The sequence below is a fragment of the Sinohyriopsis cumingii genome, chromosome 6, assembly GCF_028554795.1.
Source record: "Sinohyriopsis cumingii isolate HCF-2022 chromosome 6, ASM2855479v2, whole genome shotgun sequence".
In the NCBI taxonomy this organism is placed as follows: domain Eukaryota; kingdom Metazoa; phylum Mollusca; class Bivalvia; order Unionida; family Unionidae; genus Sinohyriopsis; species Sinohyriopsis cumingii.
The window spans coordinates 45,248,748-45,267,244 of record NC_142966.1 but is presented as its reverse complement, the minus strand read 5'-3'; the positions used below and the strand labels follow the sequence as shown (position 1 = coordinate 45,267,244).

General features: G+C 34.6%; 1 protein-coding gene across 1 annotated transcript; it reads right to left on the bottom strand.

The window, feature by feature from the left end:
- Positions 1–11,801: 11,801 nt before the first annotated feature.
- Positions 11,802–15,318, bottom strand: LOC149796833 (uncharacterized). Its single transcript, XM_089961479.1, has one exon. The coding sequence runs from the start codon at positions 15,106–15,108 to the stop codon at positions 13,117–13,119; it is 1,992 nt and encodes a 663-aa protein (XP_089817605.1). The 5' UTR covers positions 15,109–15,318; the 3' UTR covers positions 11,802–13,116.
- Between the last annotated feature and the right edge of the window lie 3,179 nt (positions 15,319–18,497).

Below are 18,497 nucleotides of genomic sequence, written 5' to 3'. Positions count from 1 at the left end.
ATTCCCTAGGGTCAGATGTACATGTGCGGAATATATCCAGTCCATCACAAGTATAAAAGCAGAATATAGATGGATTGACAGAAGAAAGAAACAAAATATCTCCATTCCAGACCTACCAGAAAAGTTTCAATGTGCATTCATTCACAATACGATTGAAATTTCAACTGTAAGTACTAAAACGATATTTCTTTCTGAAACAAACGATTGAGCACGCGATACGCTACCAAATTCAAAGACCGCTGAGCGGTGCTCTGTGTCAATTAATACTGTTGACGGTGTATTGTTGAACATACAGTTGTGTATTTACTTTGGAATCCACCATAAACGCAATTACTTCGTTTCTTGTAGTGTATTCTTTTTATTATTCACCGTTACGTAGAAAAGCAGAATGTGTATATAATATTTTTAAAAAGATTTGTATATTTGATGGAAAAATATGAACTCTATTTTTTCTGAGTAAAACTGCCCTCATAACATCATGCAGTATTGCTCAGAAAAACTCTTTATTTTCCTATGTAAATGCAGTAACCTAAAAATACTGTGGAGAATTCTTCTTGGCCATTATTTTCTTACTTTTATATCATTGATATCATTATCTCATAAGATTCATACATTTTACATTCCAAGGGTCTAACTTTTTTCTTCTTTTTTTTCCAGCAAATTCAACTATATATTTAATTTAAGTAAGACCCTACATTTTTGTTTAATTGAGTTCTAATATTGAGCCTCTACATAACAAACTGGTTTGTAAAAATAAATTTTAAGTATTTTCTCCCCAGAGTGCAGAAAGATAAATATTAGTGTTAAACAAGTCTGAAGAATTCTGTCGAACTTTGAGTTCATTAAACTTGTTGATCAAAGGTATCTTGGACAAAGTTGGTAAATCAAACTTAACATATGTTTGTTCTGGTATGGTTTAGTATTTTACGGCATAGCAACGCAGGTTAAATATTCAGCGCTGAGAAAATTGGAGTGAAGTGTGTTATTCAGGACACAAAGGTAGCTGAACCAGGTTAAGCTGATTTTATGGTAGGATTCGAGCCCGTACCATAGAGCTGGGTAGAACGACAAGTTTTGTACCGCCGTATTTCTGAACATACCGCCATACTTACCATGGTATACCGCAGTTATGTTTGGGACTGTTACGACTTTATGCTGTTAAATTAGCTGACAGAAAGAAGCAAAACCAACAAGCTTATTAAAATTACCAAATTTATTTCTCTATGCTACAAATTGAAAATTTAAGAGGAACATACAGTATTGTGAATAATCCTAAAAGATTTATCACACGTCCAAAGGTTTAGTGTTCCGAATGAATTTCGAAATTGTATGAGCTGATGTAACTACAGTCTTGGTTTATCTCAATGATATAATCAAGAATGTCTTTGAATGAATTCACAATAATCCAAAGTAATGTTTTTGTCCAAATTGTCAATGCTCACTTTGTAATTCCAATTAATAATTTTTAGTAAATAATTCCTCTCAAGTTATATGTGAACACAACAGTACAACATACTGAATTTACAGTATGAATGTAACAAATTTGCTTACCTCAGCCTTAAATAAAAAATCTAAAATACAATACAATGACAAGGATATTGGTCAAAATAAGGTTAGACCAACAATTTATAGTTCAAGGCCCATTTGTTAAAAAAAAAAAAAAAAAAACGTCTATCGATAGCTGGGACAAATTTCTTGCTCCGATTTATTGCATGATAAAACCATATTAGAGCTGTTATATTATATCACTTAGAAAAAAGAAATCCTGAGAAATAGAAACATCTCACATCAAAAGATAATCGCATCCCACACACCCCACCCTTGAAAAAAATAAAACGATAAGTACCCTATAGTAGATGAATTAACTATATGTGTGATAATTTTTTATAAATTGTAATTTAAAAAATGTAACTAAATTGGGATGATTAAGCTTGCACTATAGCTGGCACACTGAGAAAAACACTGCAAACATTTGAGAGCTTCTTGATAAAAACAAGATTTCGGCACTGAAGCCCAGTTTTCTAGACACACTATTACTATGACAGGCTGCAGTGCCGGATTACCAAAATAGGCAGAGCAGGCACCGGCCTCGTGGAGATAACATGCGCGGGGGGTGGGGGGGGGCAAGATTTCTACTGCCTTAGGGCCTAAGGGCCTACACAGTGTTTAATCCGGCACTGATAGGCTGGAAAACTTTGAGTGGGATGCTAACACTCGAACAAGATATTTATCATAAAGGGTCAATAACTACAAAGCACACCGACTCAACAAACGACAAAATGTTTAGTGGACTTGACAAATATTGTAAAATTCGTACCGAAGCAACTGCTGTCTTGAAAATCTTAAGATGATTCGCTGTCCTACAAAGGAATACGAACATTTAACAAATTAGCATACGCTAGTAAACAACTAACCACTGACATGTTTTTTTGTTATGTTTGGAAAGCTTTAATCTGTATTATCCTAGTAGCTGGAGTTGGCCCGAATGTCTTACGCAACTTGCCATTTGGCCACCACGTTGGTAGAATTTTTTAAACCTGCTATTAATTTCATTAAATTTGTAACAGTATTACTCGGGAATTTCGGTACATTCCTTACTCACGGAAACTACAGAAATACGGATACAGTGAAAAGATGTCGAGGTACGTAGCACCGGAGGTGGGTGGGAAAAAACACGCAGTAAACCGGCATACCGGAAATTATTGCACCTCCACCGTACCAGCTTGAATGGAAAAAGGCTTTCATTGAGAAGGAAAAGAAACGATTGCACATTGAGCCAAAAAAGTCAGTATCGTAACCAATGACCAACCGCGGCTCTTTGGTCACCTGATACAGCACATCGGCCCTATTCTACAAACCCTAGCCAACAGGAAATTCTAACGTGTCAACGATACTGATGAACCGCTGGTGAATATTCATGCAAGCGGAACTGAAGGTATACATAAAAACCTTCATCTAGCTATACAAATTATAGGCCTAACTGTACAAAATATAAATGTTGACATTCTGACTATTCACAATATAACTGTACAAATTATCACCACACAAATTATAACTGTACAAATTATCACTACACAAATTATAACTGTACAAATTTAAATCTTTATAAAATCTCTTTTTGTCACATTTTTTAAATCAATCGAAAGTTTCTTTCTAAGGGATCATATTAAAGCTACTGGATGTCCCAGCAATGGTTATATAACAAACGTTGTATCAAAGAGGATTTCCTGAATAAATTGGAACATGCGCAATCTATCAGTTGTTTACAGATGTAAAGATGTAACACATGCGCAGTCTATCAGTTGTTTACAGATGTAAAGATGTAGCCAGGAAGGACGCAAATCTGTCAGAGCCCAATTTCCTGAAAAATGTCAGCAGTTTTGGTAAGACTACATCGAAAAACAATGAACATCTCTTGTTTGTAAGGTGCATGCTACTCCATTGATCATCATAAAAGCTCCTGTCGAACGTATTATATCCGCATTGGTCTTGATTGCGAAATAAACTCAGTGTATCCTCCGATGTTTGAAGAGTATAGGTGATACGCCGATTGTGAGACACGTCTTGAAAGGTTACTCTTGGAATTTCATTCTATGGTAGCCAATATGGACCAAAATTGACAAAAAGTTACTTATGATCATACTAATCATACATAAATAGGAAAGCAACAACAGTTAAACTTATTAATCATCAATCTTTCAATAATAATAATAATAATAAATTATTTACTTTAGTTCTATTTCCTTGCCTACAATAAATTTAAACTTCTCGTACAGGTAAATCTTTTATATTTGTACTTTTGTTTATTCATGGATTTCAACTTTAATTACATTTTTGTGTTCGATTTAATCATTCGATCCTTTCGTTTAGGGGAAAATATTCAGCCAGTGCAAATGTGAACCCTCTTTCTGACAGATGGGTTGCAATTTTTATATTTATTATAATACGTACGATCTACCGTATGTAAGTTAGGCAACTCCTGCGTCAGTAAATGATGTTCCCTCATGGTACTTTAATCAAGGTCATTCATTATTGCTATTTTATTTACGCGTTTCGATTAACAGATTTATTTTATAGAAATTGATGGAAGGAAAGTCATAAAAACTTTACAAATTCTAATCATGTAGTGATAGCAAAACGGTTTTAATATCTGCCGTTAACTATGAATACAGCGATACTAAGCGTTCCAGGCTACGTTAGACTTGGTAACCATTGCTGGTCGGCGCTTTGATGGAAACTAAACACCAGACATATGCACGACTGTCACTTGGTTAATTTACTGTATCAATCTTACTGCACTCATGATACCCGCAACAATTGTCACTCTTGCTAAAAAAATGTAACTAAACTGTTAAAAGTAAGTAAAAACATATTCCCCATGGGGATCAAAGCCCAGGTGAGAAACTACGAAACTGTCTTGTAACTTACTGCTTAATATTTTCTTTTTTAAATAAAAAAACAACAAAAAAAAAACAATCCCAAGTATCGCTAAAAATATCTTGTTTCCTCATTCCGTGAACAAAAGAAAACATAATCTTTAAGTACGAAATTTAAATAAATTGATCAATTAGGACATTACATTAAGTAACTTATATGGAATGGAGAAAATAATTCAGTTGGTTTAATCCATTCGTGGAATTACTTGTTGGATTGAAACCAATTATAAGTGATTCACATTCGTCCCATTTTTGCTTTTTGTATAGACACACTAATCTCTTTCAGTGAGGTTGGTAAATTTACAACAGAGCAAGTGTACATTTTGTTAATCAGTAATTATTGGCGTTTAATTGGTAGCAGATATGTTCTGATGAAAAGGAAGGAGCAAATAAATTTAAAAAATTTAACTATTGTACCAGGGTGACATATCTGCAAATATTTCACAGATTATTTTGTTGTTTATTTGTGTGATTTTTGTTTCGCTTTCTTTCTTGGTTTTATTTTTGTTTATGTTTGGGGATTTTTTTTTCTTTCTTGTTTTGTCTTTTTCTTTTCGAGGTCTTTTTTAAATCTATTTCTGCCGCTGATTTTTATCATAGAAATCTTTGGTTAAATTATTCATGCGAATGTTTCGTTGGTGAAATACACTCATGCTGCGATGGAACTGAATACTGGAGGGGGGGTTGGGGGGTATCTTTTACGTTAGGATTAACAATCTCAACGTTAACAGCTATCTTGATGACTTTTAAGCACATTAATTTAAAAATGAAAGGTGAATTTTTTTTTAGAAAATCGGTATGTAATTACTTCAGAAAGTCCATTACAATAAATAGTCCATTTTAGAAAATCAGGATGTAATTACTCCAGAAAGTCCATAACTATAAATAGTCCATTGTAGAAAATCAGGTTGTAATTACTCCAGAAAGTCCATAACTATAAATAGTATTTTAGATATTTGAAAATACAAATAAATCTTCTGCAATGTTTAAATTATCTTCCAAAAAATTTGATTAACTATTTTGGAAGACAAGGTAATTCCGTTGCAAAATGAATGGAAGGCACTGGGGGAAACATGCAAGAAAGATGCTAAAAGAGATAAAACTTGTAAAACAACTTCATAAACGTTAGCAGCTGTTTTAGAAAGGCGAGAAAATGAAAAATGTTATTGTTACTGGGAGAACTTATGTAACCGGTTTTAAAAATAGACTACAACATTTATTCCTGGATAGCTGGTGAGGATTTTGCAATAGTGATGACAAATTATTATAACTTTATATTCAAAGCAAAACAAAAAAAAATAATAAATAAGCAATTGACGGCAAAAACCATTAACGTATATTAGAAATGATAATATTAGATATAAACGAAATAACGGCAGATAAATTACCAATGGACCATGAGATTAATTTTAAGCTGATGTAAATTAATCAGATTAAGAATGATTCGTTTAAAAGATCTAACGTTATAAAGATGTTAGAATATAAGAATAAAGCAGCTTAAAAGTTTTAAACTTTGTAAAGTTTGCGATGGCAATTGTTTAGTTTCGGAAATGCACTGGTCACTAATCTTGGACGTAATATTCCTTTAGTTTTTACGGGGTTCGGTCACTGGATTATTTTACAAAACAAAAAATAAAATACAAGCTAATATACAATAAAGGTTTTAAACAACGATAAGATTGCAACCGCTTATCTAACCCAGTTAAATATTTTTGATAATAATAAGCGATAATGAAATAAGTCACAATGAATTCAATATAATAATCATTAAATCCCACCAATGGTTGGATGAATGTACCAAGGACCTAAGAACGGCTTTTGTTTGAACTCTTTCACAATGATGCTCAAATGGCAATGCCTGTGCCATTCTGTGGAAGGAAAGTCTCAGAAAGAATATATTTTTCATATCTACTTGAAAAAAAAGTTGGTACATTATGCATTTCAGTACCAAGAATAGTTTGTATTTAGTAATTACAGTAATCCAAATGATCGTAAACGTATACTTTAATATATGACTGCTAATGGCGGCAATGAAGAAAACATGACAATATATGCCAGAAACATAACTCTAAATATGTACCAACTCCGAGTGAAAATCACAGTGTCAATAACAAGATGCAACTTTAAATTAATTTGATTTTGTAATGTGAGATCAAACAATAAATATACTGATTCAGATAAAGATATTTAATTGTGATTGCATCTCATATGATATTAATAATCCACACAAACAATTGCAAACAAGTACTATAAACATATTAAATATCAGCATTAAAGATGAAGACTTGAAATTAATAGATTGTAATGGCATGCTAATTAGGTAGAACTTTAAGCGTAGGTGTTTCATCCTGACTAAATGAGCCATATATCTTTAAGAGGTTCTACTGATTTTGCTTTTTAATTTATATATAACGATGGACAAATATAAAAAGATGAATCCGTAGGTCAAACACAAAACAATGTCTTAAACTTGAAAACAACCGTATTACAATCCTAGCAGAGCCAATACTAAAATCTAATGCAGCTATTAAAGGAAAACAAAACAATGAAAGAAATTGATACGGTGTAAAATATGTTGATTAGAATATGAAAGAAACACTAAAACTCTCATAACAGGAAAAACAAATAGTTGATAACAAGAAAAAGATTGCAGATGATCAAGCTATATATGCCAAGAAACTAATTGTTCTATCAGCTGCTATACAAGCTTATTAGCTATGAAAGAGAAATCAAACTTAAAAAGTGAAGAAAATATATTAATAGTATTACAACAAATTGAACCAAGGGAAAATGCCGAAATATTATACTTAAAGAATGATGAGGAGGAATTAAAGAAGTAGCTAATGATTATAATCCATTATAATCAAACAGTTACAGAAAAAATGAAACAATGAGAAGAAAGACAGTGATGAAGGTGCCGGTTTAAAAAGGCTGAAAGATTGAGTGCCATCTGTATTCTTTTGCTTGAGTTAAATTAAAAGCAGCAGCATTGCATTGATCTGTCGGCACACTAATAAGCTGGAATTTGAAAACAACTAGGCTGGTTGTTTCCTTCGCTGTTGAACATGCTAGTTTATTTGTCTTGACATTACTATGTTTGTTATTTACATTTTTGTTTTTCAAGCAAGTAGTAAACCAAGCATCTAACATAACCTGAGGTCCATAGACTATTTGAAAAGTAAACTAGTAAAGCTTCTGCAACCATTGTTAGCAGTAAAATTTATTTATTTCATGGTCAATATTGTTTTTTGATGTTTCTAAATTTCATTGTATCTTTCTTACATCCAAAAACCGCACAAATAGATCTGAGAGCAGGACATTCATAATTCTCTATTTACTCGTTCCTAGCAACCACAATTTCTTGTTCTACTGTCACAGATAGCCTATCAACTTTGGAATGCCATACTTTACTACAATAATATTAATGTAACTGTATTTCTAAGGAACGTTTTACTACTGCAAAATAATGTTGTATCAAGCCATACTGTATATTTTTTAATCATGTCACGTGATGATACAAACATACCATTACCATCAGCAGCATAGCCTAATTTCATCAATTTTGCAATGTAGTTAATTACCCATCTAGGCACTGTCTATAGCGTCGTCACCACAGGAAGTTTTTCATTTATACCAGTTTTATATTTATTTCTTTTGTTTTGGATGCACTTCCTTTTTTCATTTTGGTTTCGTAATCTTCACAACAATGTGTATTGTACATGTTCGAACATATTCACTCTTCAATGTACTGTTGTTGCTGCTTTTTTATCTACTTATTTTGTATTGGGGAGGTCACAGCTGTCACATCTATGAACTTGTTATCTTTAAAATAAATTATCTCCCCTTGATACTGTTGTTTACCTATTATGGTACATTCGTCACCGATGGTGGTGTTGTGTGTTTCAATGGCATGATGTCTTCATGTGGTTGTCAGATATTTATCGTATCTTTCTGATTAACAAGTACATGCTTTTCACCGTTTATTATTTTGGTCTTCAAAATCCTTTGCGCTCTGTATATAATTTTGTTTGTCCAATAAAGATAAAGCTAATTGTAAAAACATGCCATTTATATCCAATTATTCCAAATTTCCCAGTATGTAAACAACCCGATCACTTAAAATTAATTGTCTGATTTTAAATTTTTCTTAAGCAAAATTATAATGATATCCCTATTCAAAACTTTTCTCGTATCTTGAAATTATGTTGCAGAGATTTTAAATTGAATCGTTCGAAGTTTGTCAGCCTTTTAGCAACTCAAAGGTTGATCTATAATCTTCGTCGGTTTTCTTATATGCTTGTTATGACTGGATTCATCTTTATTGACCTGTGATGAATGTTATGGTATCCCAGAATTAGCGTCAATCCATTTTTAGGTTTCATTTTTAGTGAAATACTTTCTCATTCTAGTCTTTAGAGTTTTTTCCCCTTCCGCTAAACATGCTTTTTGGTCTGAGTAAGTTGAGAAGCATTCGGTCTTTTTCTTTTCTAGCAAATCATTAATTTTATTGTTTGTAAACTCTCATTCCGGCAACAACTTGTATGCTTAATTTGTATCGTATTCTTGACCTTTCTCGATAATTGAGGGTAGAAGTTTCTCTGCCTCCTCTCATGTTTGTCTTGTTCCTAGGCTATTAAAAGTTTATTTGCTTGGGTTTGCGTTCAAGACCTAAACTTAATTTTATCCTTAGGATCTTCAACAAACGCATTTATTTACAGTTTATGATAAGCTTCCCTTTAAGATGCTGGAGATTTTTATAGAAAAGGTTATTGCGACATTTGGGGATATAATTTGGGGATTGCAAAAGTAATAAATTATTCTTTTCTATATTAACATCTGCCTAGTAAAATCACGTTTAGTGGTGTTCAGTTATTATTCGAGAAGAATTATTTGTTTAAATTATTCATTGGAATTACAAAGTGCTTATTGGCTTTTAGGACTACAAAATTAATGTTATTTTATTGTTAATTTAATCAAAGACGTGCTAGATTATACAATCGTGATACATCATGACTATTGGTCCATCGGCACATTCAAGGTAGTTGTTACATTCAGGACCTGTAATTTGTTCAGAACACTCAATGATTTTGCAAGTGTGATAGAATTTTTAGAATTATGTTTGGATTTAAATCACAATACTGTAAGCTCCTTTTAATTTGTCACTTTGAACTCGTGGGAAATAAATTCTTTGTTGTATTTTAATAAACACTGGTTTTAATTCTCTAAAGATTTCTCTAAAAGCATCTTATTTGCCACCCACCCCTTTTTCTTTTTGTCATGTTTTCATTCCAAGAGTATTTTCAAATATCAAATATCTTGTGTAACTGGTGTATTTTCATATTCTTGCATGCCAGTTATATCTGCCTGCCACTGGTTATCCAAGTGACTGACATGGTATATATTAATGGGAAATCTCTAGCTTGCGAGTGCGCACAGTAGGTAGACTGATAGGTTTACCATTCATTTTAATTGCGTATATTGTATTTTCTCTTACCTTTTGACTTTGTTGCCATAATTATATATTAATATGTGTGCAGTTAATTGGAGTTTGTATGTTGATAATTTTACAAGCAACAGGTAAAGATCGAATTAAACATGTCTTAAATACAGTTGCTTGTCGATAATTCAAAACTGTAAACGAACATTAAAACAGTAATTTATCCCTGAAAGATTTTCCTTTATTTATTAGCATCAAACCGGCAGAAATACCTTGTAAAGCACGTAATTTTAGAGAGAGTGATGGAAGTAGAATTTCCAGACATATCAACTACGTTTTTATGTATGTATATTTCTTGCTATGTACCAAAACACTCTGTATTTTCCTACTCAAAAATACATCAGCGGTCATTATTCTACTGGAATTTCACGTGTGCAATTACTGGTTGACATCATATCGCAGACTGACGTTTTGCGAAAGAAAGCATCTGCGAGGTAAAATCAGAATGTTACAATAAAGACTTCATAACATTTGATATGTGATTATATTGTCTTCATATTTTTAATGTATTATTTTCCCGTTTTCAAATTCATCACAAGGAATGTTTTTGACTCGATTTTGTATTGTAATGATAGATTGTGTTTATTGGCACACGGGTATGTTGAGTACAATTTAAGTTACATAATTATGAAATGATCGATACTCAAACTTTCCTTACCATAAAGTTTACACGGACAATTTTTTGTTCATATCACGCGTATATTTGTAGTCAGGGAAAATTCAAGGAAGACTCGGTCTCCTGGTCATAAGTGTATTATGGAAAATTCAAGGAAAAGAAGACTCGCTGTCCAAGTCACAAGTTTATTTGTGGTCAGGGATATTCAAGGAATGAAGACTCACGGAATCATGCTGTCACCCGACGAAAACCAAGGCCATTAAACACGGTGCAGGTTGTGTCGCAAATTCAATCATTACAAGTAAGTGACTTCAAGGCTGAAAAATTGATGAACCCTTCTAACTTGGTTCGTATCCTACCACTGGAACAGCCCCGGTCAGCTACTGTGGTATGCCCTTGAACAAGACACGTGACTTTTCCTGCCTTGTAATACATAACCTACTTGTGCTTGTGTTTTTGTGTCGTAAAACATGAAACTGAAACCAAAGCAGTACTATCCTAATTTTCGGTACATATACACGAATGTTTATCCATTATTCATAACAGTTTATGAAAGTCATGCGTGGTGCGCGAGCTGATCTTAGAATGCTAAAGCCAACACATTTTAATCCACTTTGACTTTGCGAAATCACCAAAGTACCTCACTGCAAGCTATGAACTTCAGCTGTTTAAAAATTGAAATTCCATTATGTAGATATATTTTCGCACAATATATTTAACATATAGATTTATTTTACTACAAAATTTATTCAATCGATATTCGCATGTATCAAAGTGTTACGGCTTCGTTATCGAAACTGTATGACTATCTCTAGTTCAGGTAACGTAGAGTAATCTAACATCATTGTGAATTTAAAGTGCTTTCTGGTGGATTGAACGTCAACAGTCCGGTAGTGAAACAAACATGTAAAGGCACAAACTTTTCAATGGCGCTAATGACTCTCCTTATAAGGCGGTTCCAAAGATAACACATTTGGCTATTTTCTTTCGAAACGTGTTGACGGCCTTCAAATTTTTTTTAGAACTTTTCCATTATTTAGAACTATTTGAATTCTAAAACTGAAATGTTACACATTTCATCAGTTAGAAGATTATATCATATAATAGGTGACACGAGCATATTGTAACCTCGCGGACCCAAAATTATGTATGGGTAGCCAGATTTTGTAGTCCCTGAAGCTACAAGAAAAATCGACTGACTCAAGCCATTTGGATGATAAACAATATTTAGAGGTAGATACAAATCCAGACATTTTGATTCAATAGCTGTACTTATGTATTTTGTCAGAATGATAATTAGAATGACAATAAATAATAAACCTGGTATTATGGTATCTCAAATAATTATCCTATAAATTATACTTTTTCCACACATTTTATGACGTCACTGTTGTATGAATTACGTTATGACTAACCAACTGGTAAACATTTATTTACTAGTTACCGGCCTATTTATTACCTTGCCATTTTAGGCCGGATAGCAGCCAACCGTTAACAGCGGTTAATTTTCAATACGGTGCACAGGTAAAATGTTTCTCAATAAACAAGTGTCATTCAAAAACAAAATACTCAAACATTTGTATTATCGTAACAATGATAATAAGAAATAAATGACAGCATCAGACTTATTAATCCTGTCCACAGTTTGTCAAATATGAATCGTATCATTACATTTTAAACTAAGATACACGAATATGGTAAGAACTGATAATGTGATTTTAACATTTTACCTAAACACAGGCGCAAACAAATTAAACGCAATTTAAATACAATCCATTAACGTTAGCAATCAAAATGAAGACAAACGCTGACATATGCTATTGTTTTCTATGGAAGATGGTTGAAAGACGTTGACACATACAATAGTTTTCCAGTGAAGCTCGCTGAAAGACATTGATACGTGCTATATTTTTTATTGAAGCTAGTTGAAAGACATTGACACATGCTATAGTTTTTATTGAAGCTCGTTGAAAGACGTTGATACATGCTATAGTTTTCCATTAAGGCTCGTTGAAAGACATTGACACATGCTATATTTTTATAGAAACTTGCTGAAAGACATTGACACATGCTATAATTTTCCTTGAAGGTTCGTATCGTGCATTAGTGGCATGAAATTGTGGCCAAAACTGACACACGGTCAGAAGCAAAGCGCTGATGTGTGTGGATTCCAATCTATTGACCAATTAAAAACGTTACATTATACTCTCTAAATGTATTTTGAAAAAGGTTAAGAAGAATGAGGCAAGCGACAAATTGCTTGAAACATTAACACATATAATTTTCTACGCTTATATTAAAAGGATTCAGCAATAAACTAATTCTACATTCACGTGTTTCAGGCATCGTGAACACTGACGTGTGTGCACCTTTTTGACTTTCATAATTTTAGTTCAATAAGTACTCGAGAACTGTCCTCTGTTGAGCAGTCAAAAGTAAACAACAACGAATTCAAGCTATACATTACACATAAAGGAAGTTGTGCTTTGCCTGTTTGAGTCATTTTTGTATTGTCTAGATGTTTAAGCCATTTCATATCCGTATTCAAATATATGTTTTACATGTAATCAATTTTCCGGTCTCTTAGCATAGTTGAACACTCGAACCGTTGCATTTCCATCACCTACCCACAGGTTACAGCCAGGATCCAACGCTATTGCGTTCGGCTTGAATAGTCCATCTTTCCTACTCAGAATAAATCCCACAAACTGCGAATCCATGTCCAAAAGGTGAACACAGTGATTCCCCCAGTCTGAGATCAGTATATTTCCGTATTTGTCACAGCACACCCCTAGTGGATTAAATGGTTGCTTCATTTTAATATCCTTTGGGCCAGTATAGGTGTCCTTGATCCTGCCTTCCGTGTCAACAAGCATCACTCTTAATTTATTGTCTTCGCGGTCTGTAACGACAAGATCCCGATTTACGTTCTCAGCCACGCGGTACGGTGCACCAAAGATCGGTTTCTGACCATCGTCATCTATTTCATCTACTGGGAATCCGTATTGCGTCATCTTCATCAAAACTCGACGGGAATGCTCTGTCCGTTTTGTCGTGTAACTATCCACAGCACATACATACAGTTCCTTTCGCCTGTTCATCGTCATTCCTCCAGGGTAAAGATGAGGAGTTGAGAAATCTACCACATTGTGATTTTTATCAATCTTCTTGATGTACTTGTCCTCGTAGCTCGACACCAGAACCTCTCCATCTGGTGTAACACACATGTGATCCACCTGAATGTCCAATCCAACTGTTTTTATTTTTTGTCCATCTCTCGAAAAGAGATGCACTTCTTTTGCACCCCAACCGCAGCAGACCCAGGCCTCCTTTTCAGAGATAGGCGCAATAGCATGAATGGTTTCTGGTACCTCCTTACATTTAAAGCCCGAAATAGATCTAATTTCAAATTGACGAGCCACTCGAAGACCCCATGGAATAGGGACCTTTGGCAAATTCAGATCTCCTTTGGTGCACTGCCCAAACATGGCGGACAGACCCAAAGCTTTAAGTCCTCCTGGAACAAAACCAACAGTTTCTATCTTGTCCTGATCTGCAATAGGAAGTTCCTCCTCGAGTTGCAGAAATCGCTTCTGAATCTTGACGCTTGTTTCTAGTATTGTATCATTACTTGCGTAGCTAATGATTCGTTCCGCAGATACTGTAATAGAAGACATTGACTGGTAACTTTTGGCCACTTTTTTCAGATGGACTTCGATCTTTTCCACTTCCTTTTTATGGCGTTCTTTCGCCTCAGTTATAAGAGCTTTACTGATTTTTTCGATCTCTTTTTGTAGAAATCTTGATCTGCTCTCTATATCCTTGATGGCATTGCATAGATCTGAATCCAGCTCACTCTTTCGCTGTTTGATTTTCTTGTAGTACTCTTCAAACTCGGGGAGATATTCTTTGACCGTTCCAACAAAAGGCGCCAACAAGTCTCGCATAATTTTGGATACTTCTGTTGCATCCTCAACAGGATGTTCTTTGTGAGATGATCCTTTGCAAATATCGCATATACCTATATTGCAAGGCTTGCAATACATGCTCACTCTTTGACCATTATGCTTCGTGCAAAGACTAAGATGTGATAACTGCATGGATGGGCGGGATCCAGGTACTGCTTTTGGATCAGGAGGCATGCTTAGAAATTCCAGAAAGTGATGTAAACGTTCATTTTCTGACTCTGTGTGTTTCAATTTACAACCCTCGCACATGTTCACATCACATTCCAGACACCGACACTTGGCAAAGTTGTAATTACTGCACTTCTCGCACTCAGAGGTAAGTTTTAACTTCCCAGCCGCAAGTTTTGCCCTGACGAAGAAATCTTCTTGTATGTATTTTATTCCATCTTTTGGAATCCCAGTCTCTTTCTGGCATAGAGGACATAGCAGAGACTTCTTCCAGCCATTCTTATTCACATACCCATTCAAACACTCAAAGCAGAAAACGTGAAAACAATTCAGTATTCTTGGGTCTTCAAAACTATTTGAACAAAGTCCACAAGTAAGCTCACTTCCCGAGTTATTATGCGCATCGTTCTTTTTACTAGCCATTTTCAGAGTTGATTAAAATCACTGAAATAAGCACAATTCTACAATAACCGTAATCTATAAAACGTCACATGGATACAATTGTGGGTAGTCTTCTCGGCTGTGTAACACCTCATATATTCTACCATGATCTCTCCACGCTACTGCTTGGTGTTAATAAATACTCCAAATCTCAAGTCTTAGGCTGTATGTATATTCATTTAACTTATCATGTACGTAATGAGAGGTCAAAATCAATTTTGCATATCTTAAACAAACACAGCGGCGACGTTGTTGAGTCGTGATTGTTTGGCATTAGCTTTAATGAATATGTCGATACAAGGCTATCGACCGGAATCAAAACTAATTGTGATACAAGATTCGCGGAGCAATGCCTCTATTATGAGAAGGAACTGAACTGATAAAATTATCATATTTACCTGTTCTGTGCAAAGCTTCTGCATGAATATAACGTCTTATCTTTAATATCATAAATATTTTATCGTAAATAATGTACAATTTACTCAGAATGTTTACTGAAACTTGGTATCATTTAAAATTCAACAGCAACTTCGAGGAAGAAAATATAAAAACGCTCACAGTAATTATCTTTTTTCTTAAAACCATGTTACTCCAAAACTGCAAACATATACACAAAATGAAACATTTAAAAATTGATATGAGAAGTAAAATGTAAGAAATCGAGCTGTTTCTTCATTAGACTGGTTAGAAGGAGCTGTTGCTGCTCCATGTTGGGTGGGGGTGCGTGTGTGTCTGTGTGTGTGTGTGTGTGTGTGTGTGTGTGTGGTTGCGAAGCATGTGGAACAAAATGCTTTGCCTAAGTAAAAACAACAAGCCTAAGGGAGATCAGATACAGATAGAAATAGAAAGGACAATTATTGCGACGTACGTGGAAAACAAAATGCTATCCACCAACTTGTCATCACTCAGAAACAAAGTTCTAAAAATGATTTGCTTAGATTAAAAGAAATAAAAACAAGCCAAATTATGCTTTCCGTTTAAACGTTTGGTTTGTAATATTGTATCATAGGAGCTGTACAAGATTATTCTGACCGTATAATGAAATACTGAACTCGCCAAGAGCCGCCATAGCTTTTATATATATATATATATATATATATATATTATACATTTTATGACAATTTTAAGGTTAAACTATTTAAAGTCAAACGTTTTATGAAAATAAATCCAATCTATTCAATGACAAACTATTAAGTTACCATAATATCGCAAATAATTAGCTCGTTATTCAATACCCAACTTTTTTATCGTTATTAATAAATTTTAATTATCGTCATTATCTTCGCATAACGTGCAATATGCAAATAAAACGTACCTCGGCTATGAACATCTTTTAAGTATAACCCTATAAAACCATTATTAAAGTTGTGAATTTAAATCTGTACGTTTGAATGGCATAAATTTCAAACGATATGCGCTAGAAGATCTGGATGTGTAAATATACCTAGGCGGTTCGTTCTAAAGGAAAAACTATAACAAAACAGAGCTTAATTGTGCAATAATTCACCGTACCCATAACCGGATGTCTCAAGGAATGAAGATTGGTGGAATTTCATAAGCACATTAGATTGATACATCAGTCTATGACCTGTTAATGAAAACGACGTGGGAGAATATAGTCATATTGCATTTTAATTTACGCATGCACTCGTGCATGATATGTACACACGGATAGGTTTGAACCATTCCCTTCTAATAAAATACCGCGCGGTTACTAGGTAAGTACATACGGTAAAAATGGGGATTTAAAAAGAGCACTTAAGTGACACGTGTTCCAGACTGAACTTGTTTTGGATAACGTGTCTATTTTTTGCCGATACCCTGGCCTTTTCACATCTATCTTACCAAATCAATGGACGGATTGCGTGCTAGCACCAGGCGCGAAGATAGGAGAACGGACTGGCACACCTTATCATAACAACGTTAAAATACACCCCTGGCAACCCTTACCCACTACTGATATCTGATGTCAAAGATTGTGTTATATCTAGTTATGAATGTGTTGACTTATTCATCTCCAAATTTGTTTTAAAAAATTATTGTCCTTTATTTGTTTTTGATTTTTTTTTGTTCGCGGGTAGGGTAAAAATGATTGAACTATCACTGAAGCTTTAGTGATAGGGAAGTACTGGATCATTTGCCTCACATCCTCCTCCTACTACTACTTCTCTCTCTCTCTCTCTCTCTCTCTCTCTCTCTCTCTCTCTCTCTCTCTACACGGCGGATAACCCCAATATTTCGGATATATCGACTACGCCCAGAATTGAAGAACATCGGTTCACCGATTTTCAAATATAAGCTTTAGCAACGGAAAGTCTTAAGCGCTCACCTGTAGGTCTTCTGATCACTGTCATCTCATCTCTCTCCACGTGGGTTCGAGTCTCAGACTCGACCAAAGTGTTTATTTGAGAAAGCTTGCCTGTAGCTTCCCTTAGGTAGGTGGTTCTTCATGGGGTTTTCCCGGGTTCTCGCTCGACCTGTTATCCTGTCCACCTTGGATAGCATATTTTGTGTTTAAATTGACTTTATGCTCAACACAACAACACCTTTTAAGCTATAAGCATTGCCGAAGCATTGTATCCAGCGGATCACTACAGGAAATCTGGTCTCAAAGACTGAGATTCTGATAAATAATACGTTCTAATATTTAGAAAGACGTTCACACACTATGCCTGGTATAGGCAAGAAAATCACTCGAATCTCGTATGTCATCGACCTCTACCTTCATATACATCAATAACTGTAACGATTATTTAAAGTTAGCGAAGATCAGAAAAAGTATCATGGGCGCCCGCACATACAGGCGGGGGGGGGGGCATTTTCCCGGCCCCACCCCTACCCATCCCGTATTTCACCTCTAGACATGTTTTGCCCTACATCCGAAAAAACGTAACAGCTGACCACTGTTTGTTGCCCACCACCACCCCAAAAAAATATTGCGGGCATCCCTGAAGAGTATTTGCATAATGCGCCTGCAGATATTTGTTAATGCGGTGTGTTAGGAGTAATCAGTAGAACAAATAACATAAACCATAATCTGCCGTGGCAAATTGGTCCAGTATATCACTGTCTTTTTTATTTAACCCGACTTATAAGCAAGTACGTACAGTAAGTTCAACAGGTCATCATGGTACTGCGATCAGATAGCGATTTATTGGGTTTTCTTGTGCCTCACGCGCTCTTTAAATCTTTCAGAATTATAGATTAGCTCTTTTTAACTTTTGAGCATTTGTTGTTGATAAATGGTATTCATTTGTAAGATCTCTTGTATATACTATGACAAAGAAATACTTATTTTGGCTGCATTGGATGAAATTGCACAACATTCAGAGTTCTCCATAAAAGCATGTAACATGAGCAATAACTCTGAC

Excerpts from the sequence above, each read along its gene's own strand:
- LOC149796833 (XM_089961479.1), bottom strand. The coding sequence starts at position 15,108 with ATGGCTAGTAAAAAGAACGATGCGCATAATAACTCGGGAAGTGAGCTT.